This window comes from Juglans regia, chromosome 3, assembly GCF_001411555.2.
Source record: "Juglans regia cultivar Chandler chromosome 3, Walnut 2.0, whole genome shotgun sequence".
NCBI lineage: Eukaryota > Viridiplantae > Streptophyta > Magnoliopsida > Fagales > Juglandaceae > Juglans > Juglans regia.
The window spans coordinates 19703162-19713040 of NC_049903.1; the positions used below are offsets into that span (position 1 = coordinate 19703162).

The 9879-nt window shown below is 38.4% G+C and overlaps 1 protein-coding gene across 1 annotated transcript; it reads right to left on the reverse strand.

The window, feature by feature from the left end:
• Window positions 1-2959: 2959 nt before the first annotated feature.
• LOC109005136 (transmembrane protein 184C-like) lies at window positions 2960-8740 on the reverse strand. The gene is made up of 5 exons (XM_018983934.2): window positions 8551-8740; window positions 5996-6293; window positions 5781-5903; window positions 4556-4846; window positions 2960-3420 (listed from the first exon to the last, which is right to left on the reverse strand). The coding sequence occupies exons 2-5, from the start codon at window positions 6257-6259 to the stop codon at window positions 3211-3213; spliced, it is 888 nt and encodes a 295-aa protein (XP_018839479.1). The 5' UTR covers window positions 6260-6293; window positions 8551-8740; the 3' UTR covers window positions 2960-3210.
• Between the last annotated feature and the right edge of the window lie 1139 nt (window positions 8741-9879).

Here is a 9879-nt window from a genome sequence, read left to right on the forward strand (position 1 = left end):
TTGAATAGGAGTTCTTTGGCCTTTACTGTGGCACTACAAGATGATAGAGACAGACGGTCAGAGCATGGTCCACACTTTCCTACGGCTTGCCAATTCCTCAGTCTGTCCTTGAATGAGGGTCTTCCACGTGGTGTTGGACCATACCTCTAGGTTCAGATGATATGACTCCCCAAGTCATAATCCCTCCAGTAGACCCACTTCGGATGTGACATTTCAGTTGGAGTGTGGGCTTCTGCGTACAATACTACCATTCTTTTTGTCATCTTATGTGTTGTTCCAAAAGCTCTCATATCTGTCACGATCTATCCTTAATTGTTGCTCACCTCGGATGGGTAACCCTTGCTCACCTTGGGTGAGAGTAATCCTTGCTTGCCTTGGGCGAGTAGCTCTTGTCTCATCAAATCCACTAGCCTCTTTAGCTCCTCATTCTCGCTTACATGGCGGGCGACTTTTCTAGCTCGCCTAGCATGGGATGCACTCATCTCCACCTCGCTCTAGGACATCTTGTTAGGGACCCTGGTCAAGTCCCTAAACACTATGACCTTCGTGCCTAAGATCTCCTTGTGATGACCGAGAACCCATTCCTCTCTTGCTTGGTTCGTAAACAATGGTTACCAAGGTGGCAATTTTGGTAGAGTGAGGTTAGGTGTTTAGGCTTGGCTTGGTGTGTGAGGGTTGTAATGGGTGATAGAGGCAAATGGCAATAGATGGTACTAGGGTTGGCGCCACCTAGGGTTTAGGATTAGGGTTGGATGAAGGAAGATGGAGTTAGGGCAAGATGTTGGGCGGCTAGGGTGGACGGCAACAAGGAAGGGATTGATTGATTGGTTGGGAGATTTTAGGAAGGATTCCTAAAATCTTGGAATTTCAATAAGGAAAGATATGGCCGGTTATGGGGGAGAATATGGTCAACTAGGGTTCCTAAGTTATAGGAATCCCAATATGGAAAGGGAGGTGGGCGGCTAGGGTTAATCCAATTAAGGCAAGTGTTGGCCGAGAATTGGACTTGTATTCAAATGTGATGGTGTTCGGCTAGGGCAAACAAGGATGGAAATGGGGTAAATATGGGAATGCCGTGTATGGAAGTGGGGAATTGGCTAGAGTTTTATAAGAGTGGCGGCAAAGCTATGTATGAAATGTGGACCAAGGCAAACACTATAGTGGGCGATACTAAGTGTTTGGTTGGATCAAATGGGGCAAATGATGGATTTTGCCAATGAACAATCCGAAGAACTCAATGTATTCTCATGAATAATTCAAGAACAATTCACAAGCAATACACATAAAATAATAGTATCAATGGAGAGAAAATAGAAGATACTAGAGTGAATGAATAATACTCATAAGATTGATAACTTGAATGACACTTATTCACGAATTACAAAGTGTGATTCTCTCCTTAGGGATTCACGAATTGCACCCCAAAGAGCTCAAGTGCTAAGCACCGAATTGTTTGATCTCAAGAATAAAGTCGTCCAAAAGGAATTTGTCAAAAGAGATAAAAGAAAAGACTAAGGGTTCTATTTATAAGAGTTACAACTTGGAAACCTCCAATAGGTCCCTTGCAAATTAATAATAATTAAATAAATAAAAAAGAAATAAGATAATGCCATGGACCTATCTTGGTCGTGACATGCATGGCCCATGGTGGGCTAGAATGGTGCATGGTGGTCTTCGGGTTGGACCATGGCTAGGTGGCACAACATGACTTGTTGATGGTCATGGCATGGTGCCATGCACGGACTTGCTGATGGGTATGGCCTGGTGCCATGCAAGGCCTGATGATGATGAGGCATGTGTGCGTGCTGCATGGCCCAGGCTGGTGGCCTGGGCGCTGGACTGCAAGGCATGGGCTAGAGCCATGCGCTGGATGGCATGCCTGGTGGGCATGCCATTGGCCTGCTCCGCAAGGCACGAGCTGGAGCCGTGCGTTGGATGGCATGCCGTGAGGCATGCCACTAGCCTCGCTGGTGTGCGGCTTGGGGCGCATGCTGGGGCGTGCGTAGGAGGGCGCGCACGTAGGCGCTTGTGTGTGGCTACTCGCAGGCGTGCGCAGTGGGGCGTGCAGGCTCATGAGCATGGTGGCGCGCAGGGCTACGCACATGTGCGTGCGCTGGGACGCGAGCGGAGGCGTGGGTGTGTGCGGGGGCGTGCGCTGGCGCGCACACATGATCGCGCCCAGGGGCGTGCGCAGGCGCGCGCTCATGGGCGTGCTCATGGGCGTGCGGGCACTAACCTCGCTGGCCTGCGTGTTGGGCACCCCATGCGTGTCAACGCACGGGCCAAGGCATGCATGCATGCTGGGTGTCCCGTGCGTGTCACGGCACGGGCCAAGGCATGCATGTAGGCTAGCCGTGGTGCTATCCTTGCCTTCCAAGGGCAGTGTCGAGACTTGTCTCGAGGCCACTTTCCTAGGAGTTTTAACACATCTACAAGGTATTTACTCTCCCTCCTGTTGGACTAGCTGCACTTTGTAGCACTCGCATCAATTTTCTTCACCAAACAATGAATTGTTCCTCATTTTATTTCCACTCGCGTTGGTGGCCTGTCCCCTTGCACTGGCAGGGCCCTCACATGTGTACTCTAACAATAAAACCCAACTTGATTAGTGCCTTTGATGTCGAGTTAGTTCAAAGAAAAAAAAGTAATTCTACATATAATTATAAAGCACGTAAATACCATGTAATTGCTTTGAAAAAGAGTAGTCTATTATTAAAAAATTAATTTTTTATATAGATCCCATATTTTATTCATTTTTTTCAAAACGATTATACAACAGTTGCACAATTCACGATTGTAAATATATTTTCTCAAGAAAAAAATTATAGTGTACCCAATGGTGTTTTTTGCACTGACTCTGCCAATATCAACTGCTACTGTTAAAAGGCCATTTATGCAATGAGTACAATAAAAAATGAGTTGTGTAATTCAATGGAGGATGGTTTGACAAATGAGTACATGTAAAACTGTTTTGTTTATTTATTTTAATTAGACTTTATAGTTTATACTCGCTCAAAATAAAAGTTTTGAGTAGAACAGACAAGGGGGTAGTATTATAACAACAGTCAAGCAGCAAAATTATTGGTACAAATCTCGTCTTTCAAACCACGAACATGATATTCTCTACATAACATAACCTCCATAGTCCATATCCATATCACTATGCTCGATGAATTTATAGTTTCCCACTTCCTATTGGGCTGTTTCAAATCACTCGTTCTTCTTATTTAATATCATCTTAGATTCAACTTCTCCACTGTAAGGTGCAACATGGTACGCATATTGCTGGAGAACAGAAAACACAACCATCTCCAAACATATCAACACATTCTGTATAGCTTCTTCAATGTGCTCCACGTCTAACCAAAAATGATGAGACCGAATAATACCCATTGCAGCTAGTACTTCAAGCACAACTCCCTGCATTTGGTCAGATAGGGTAATTTGTGAATCAGTAACCAACTCTGTATATAATTATCATATTTAAAGAGGGCAATTCAAGAACGAGTTAGAGGGAAGGAAAGAAAGATGAGTGAAAGAATATGAGAGTTGCATAAGTATGGAAAATTTTGAAGACAAAAAATAGCTGTCATTCGCCATTCAATGTATAAGTGGCATTTATGGTGATGCCAAGAACCATGAATCAAATCATAGCCTCTCTTTTTTTTTTTTTTTTTTGGTACATAATCAGAAAATAATAATTAATATATATTTAAAGCACGAAAAAGGTTAAAAGATACAGGATCCATACATGTCAACGGATTAAAGCAGAAGTTATTTAACTCCCTCAAGTTGTCAACTTGACCAAAAAATCCGAACTGATTAAATACCAACACGTTTTTTATTTTTTTTTTCAAATGATTTGGCATCATACAACCTGGAAAGAAGTCAAAGATGCATCAAAGTATAGGGCACTAAATCAACCATGGAAGACATTGACTCTTTAAAGAATCTCTACGCAGTCCTAATCAATGTAAGCCATCCACAAATAACTTGGGGTGCTAGTCTCCAAGAAAAATGTACCCAGCTAACAAGAACTCTGCCTAAAGTACAAAAAGATATTAAAAGGAAAAGGTGAAGAACTTGAGTGCCCAAATTGGCAGTGTTTTAATCAGTTACCGATGCAACCAACTGGAAATTTATGCAGTGCAAAATATATTTATTTGTGCATGAAAGTTCAGATGGCTAGAACAACCTACTCAAGTTATCTTAATCATCATGAGCTTCATGATTGAATTCGTCTGAAAATGATCTGTATTATTTTGGTCTTTTGCTTTTACGTCTAGAAGAGGTCCATTCTAGGAATATTCAAAAGTTAATAAGGTTTTCTGTAGGGACTGAAGAAGCCTAGTGTCTTTATGCCCAGCCTATTATGCAGTGAGAGGTGCTGTAATTTCCTGAGCACTGGTGCTTTGATTGTTGTTGCTTTTGGGGGTTCTGACGTGGCCTTCATGCCCTTCATAAGTCTGTATTGGGTTCTGTTATATCCTAACGAGGTTTTTTTTTTTTTTTTTTTAATCCAATAAATAAAAATGAACGGACTGAGAAACCTTACCTGCCAAAAGCAGAAGAAGACAATCCCCTTGATGCACAGAAACTTTGCAAGTGGCTTGTGTGGTTCAAGTTCCTTTGCAAACACATGGTAAAAGACAACTAGAGAATATAAGGCCAGTGAAACTGAAATGTTTAGAATGAAGGTGAATGTCCAGCTCAACCAACTGGGGTACATGCCAAGTATTTGTAGTGTTATCATCAAGATAGAACAAAGTGGGCGGATGATGACAAACTGCCACGTCCAATATTTGAGGAGCTTAAGGGTACGGTGATCCAGTCGCACAACATGAGGCTGCAGTTTTTGTACCCAGAGCATGTCAATTATCTCAGATGGCGAACAACAAAAAAAGAAAATTCCGATAAGAGTTAACGAAAATAAACTGAAGGAATTAGATGCGTGATGCTTTTCATTACCCCCGACTCAAAAAAAGGTTGTAAATACCAAAATAGTCCCTATATTTTGGTTTTTGGACAGATCGATCCCTATATTTTAATTTTGAACTTTATAATCTCATTTTAAGAAACAAAAAAACATTTAAAGAGTCACCTGGCTCTCCACCCAGGCCTAGTTTTTTTTTTCCTTAAAATGAGTTTTTAATTCTATTTTACAAATGTCACTCCATCATTGGGGATGATGGTATATTTAGAGAAATGATATTTACAGTTATGGAGTGCGTAAACGCCTCGCAATCTCTTTGAAAAAAGTGAGTAAATAAGGGATCCACATGGAAAAAAAAAATTAATTTTTTAATAGTAGATCCCACTCTTTTTCAAAATGATTGCATAGTGTTTGCGCACTGCACAACTGTATGCAACATTACTCGTATATTTAACAAAGTAGTACATTTTCCTAATGGAAAGATCAAAATGATCAGTGTTTGAAATACATGAGTAAAAAGTTCATCAAACCTAGAGTATAGAGACCAATCTGTCAAAAAGGCAAATTACATGGAATATTTTAGTATTTGACCCTTAAAATAATCCAGGATGTATTCAGATTTGCCCTGCTCATTACATCATCTCTCTACATGATATTCTAATCATGCCAGCATAAAAACAACCGACATACTTCAGTCCCATATCAACATGTTATTGGAAAACATTACTGCTCACTTTGCATACCCATGATAAGAATTAAAATCCATTTGATCACTCTGCTGGATCCTATTTGTAATCCCATAGCATAAAAAATCCTGAACATTGACCAAGTATAAAATATTTCCCACCTGGAAAAAAGTCATTGGAAATGAATGGTGAATTTCTCTTCCTTTAATACCATCTGGCACAATATTTTTGCTAATAGATATATTCAGGTAACTATACATCAAAGCCAGGAACTTAGCAATCACCTGGAAGGAAAAAAACATAAGTTAGTAGTGAGATGACAAGAGCAAAGTGGGCCATGAAAATGACATGTCACAACCGAGTGGAAGGCACTGACCAGAGCCTCATAACATTCCTTAATAGAGTCCAAAAACATGAAGAACGCTTTGCTTCCCCGGATATCTAACAAACCCACAAATGAGTCAATTGCATATATGGGAGCCATAAAGATAATAATTATAATAGCCTTCTGCTCCTTTGGGTTCTTCCAGAAAAAGAGATGTTGCGACAATAACTGTACTGTGAAGTGCATTGTAAGCATCACACAAAATGCAGATCCAAAGTGAGTCAGTTGTCCAGGGTTCATTGTACTTATATCCATTATTCCACAATGGGATGAGAACAAAACTCAGACTCTGTAACAATAATCAACAAAGGAAAAACATATTTAGGAGTTTAGTTCATTAAGCAGGGAAATAACATTCAGCCATATAACCATTGATAATAATCAAAGAGATCTCACCATGTAACATTTATAAGCGAGAAGCAAGTTCATGTTGCTTTGTGAGAGTAACCTCACATATGTTGATGTTTGTTGTACTAGTTTCATATGACTAAAACATGCACATAACTCTAAAATTATGCTCATTATGAAATTGAAATTAGTTTTTGAAAGACCCAACCACTGCCTTAAATTCTCCTTCAGAATAAATGTGCATACTAAAACCATTATTTGTCACACCCTGTACCCAGAGTGTTAGGGGTGAGTTCCTGCCACTTAAAATAAAATCCCAACAATACAAGTATAGACTCCAACAACAAATCTGTTGACATTTTCTAAAGAAGAACAACGAACAATCATTTGAAGAAGGCTAGCCCATTCGACAATCCATCTTCAAACTATATGGACATCACACTGCATCTTCCCATTTCCACTAGACAAAGTGCAAGGGTCCATGCTGCCTCATTATCAAAGAGGGCTTCTGATATTGCAGCTTCCCCTCCTAAGATAAAATCTTGCAAAAGACCTATATCCAGCAAAAGTCGTCTTCCCCTGTTGAGACTTTGTTTCCCTCACCATCAAAGAGAGTTAGCACCTTTCCCATTTCAATTGGCACAAATCTCCATCCCCCCATCTCAGATACTTCTGGGAAGACAATAGAGCCTCTACAGCCATCACCCAATGTATGTCGCCACCATTACAAACCACCCATACCTATTCACACTACTCTGGATGATGAAAAGTTTATTTTGTTTCCTCAAGCACCTAGTCACTTTGAACCAACTCTTCCAACGTGATCCTCAACCACTCAACGATCTCCCTCCATGGCTGCATAACATGATGTATCCCTTGAGTTTAAGCTAAACGAAGAAAAGGCCCCTCATTGTCCACTGAGAGCTCCAATACTTTAGCCACTATAGCAAACCATTTGTGAAAACCCATCTTCCAATAGGTACAATCATGGAAGAGGAAAACAAAGAGGGAATGCCGAGTGGTGAGAGAGAAAGAAGGAAAATCCACAACATTCAATGTACCAATCATGACAGCATTACATATACCAGTAAAGAGACAAAATGTTTGCAGCACATATAATAGCCACTGATGGTGGATGAAAAACCCTCCCCTTCCAAAATGTAATACAATTCTACATTTTAGCATAACTGAAGTAACTAAAGAAGAGCTTGGCAGCAGATAAGTTTCTAGTACAGATTCATGGGGAAAAATATGACCAATCATTATTACAAGAAAGCTCTGGTTATTCAGTTCAATACCTATCATTGCATTTGCATCTTTAAAAATAAGTGGTAAAGTATGGGTTCCACCACAATTATCCAGGAGCAGCCAAATATCCCACTCTAAAAGGGAATATGAGCAAATTCAATGGAGCCAAATGAACTAGACTGAAGAATCTAAAATGGGATCGCTTGACTTTTTCTTTATCTAGTTGTGAAGTCTCGAATAATAATCAGTTAGCAATTTTCTTCCCTCCCTTAGAAATTCACCTAATGATCAATTGGTGTGCCAGTTGATTAATTGGTTATGGAAATGAAGGGTGGGGATTCCAAATATATGGCTTCTTTCTCTTCCAATCTTATTCATCTTAAATAAACTAAAACTTTCTACTCTCCAGAATTCAGGCGTTGATTGAACGAACTGCATACCGTTCCCCTGAATCTTCAATTCAAGTAAGAAACAGAGTTTTAATAACTAAATATTGCAGGCACACCCTAAATAATTTAGCATCAGACAGTAAATAATGCGAATCTTATAACATCAACAATGAACTTGTAAACGCGTTGTGAGTAAAAACAACTAATTGGGGATTTTTTAATCATATCCTCAAATTTCTATGATTACTATCAGCAATCACAAGGAATAGAAATCAAAAGCATGAGACTAGGAAAGGCACTTTTTCGCCAGTGCTTTGAGAGCAGTATTTGGCATTTGGGAGCTGAGCAGCATAAGTAAATGTGATCTTCATAACAACGAAACAGACTTTCAAACACGGCACGCAGTATAAATAGTAATCGTACTCTTACGACAGTGAATTCGGAGGCTCTCTAGGTTTAATAACAAACAAAATCAAATATCGGAGTTAGTCAAAGAATCGTCGAATAAATCTTAAGAAATAAATAGAAGAAGAAGACGACGAAGAGTGGCTTCGGAATTACTTATGAAATTCGTTTTCTTCTCGGTAGTTTGGATCAAATTGATTGGATCAACTGCAAAAAGCTTTTGCTATCAGGTTGTAGCGTGATGTCCGAAATCCAAAAGAAGCCAGTTAAAGGTGCGAAAAGCTGCCCTCGGGAAGTGCGATTGAGATGGAGAGAAAGGAGAGAAGGAGAAGAATAATGCTAGTCTTACCAATGAGTTTTACCAATGGTTTTTACCGCTTTATTTTTTTTATTTTTTTATTATTATTTTTTTTTTACTTAATGATTAAGTAAGTAATTTTTAATAATATTATGAATTTTTTTATTTTTTTAAAAATATTTAAATGTATTAAAAAAATACATTAAAAAAAATACAAAAAAAATAAAACTCACAATTACATTAACGGTAGCTCCCAGCGGTGGCCCTAGCGCCACTCGAAGGAGAAATGGAGAGACTACGACAATGAAATCAAACAACACGTCTATTTTTCTCTTTTGATAGTCGATAAATACTTCTCCAAGTGGAGTGATACTTCAAGAGAAAAAAAAAAGACAGTTAGAAAAGTGATTTGTTAAAATGAGAAATGATTCCTATAATTCTTAAATAGGTAAGTTAGGCTCAAATCTTTATAAAGAAAAATAGATTTTATTTTAAAAATGTGTAAAAAATATATATTTTATACTAATGGGACCTAATTTTTTTTATTAAAATTTTATATGAAATTTATCTATTTGAGATTTGCGCTTAGCATCACTCTTGTTAAAAAATAATGTGTATAACTTCTAGATATGCAAATATCGGACAACCTGAAAACCAAAAAAAAAAAAAAACTCACCAAGGGCCGCGTATATCTAAAACTTCTATTTAGCATTACTCAATTGTTTAATAATTATGTTTTGTAAAGTAATGATACCCTTCATCTAAAATATTATAATCATACTTGCTAACTTATCATATTTTAAGTGGTTTTATGGGCCAATAGCTTGAATATAAATCATTTAAAATGCATCACATAATAATAAATGTAATTTGAGATTACAAAATTACGAAAGAGAGAACTAGTTTTTTATTATTGAAAGAGGTGGAGGTGATTTTCTTAATTTTATTAATAAAAGTATAAAAATTAATAATATAATCTTAAAGATATTGGCCAATATTACAATGGCGATATATCGAAATTTTCAAATCCAAACATTTGTGCCCACTTTTTTCAAAATTCAAACTTCAAGACAGATTTCATTTCTCTATTTTTTCAATCACTTTAGATTTTGGTGAGATGAGGAATAGCCAAGACGACGTGGTAACATAGTTTTGGTGGATTGGGTCCACTTTCGCCTCCACCATAT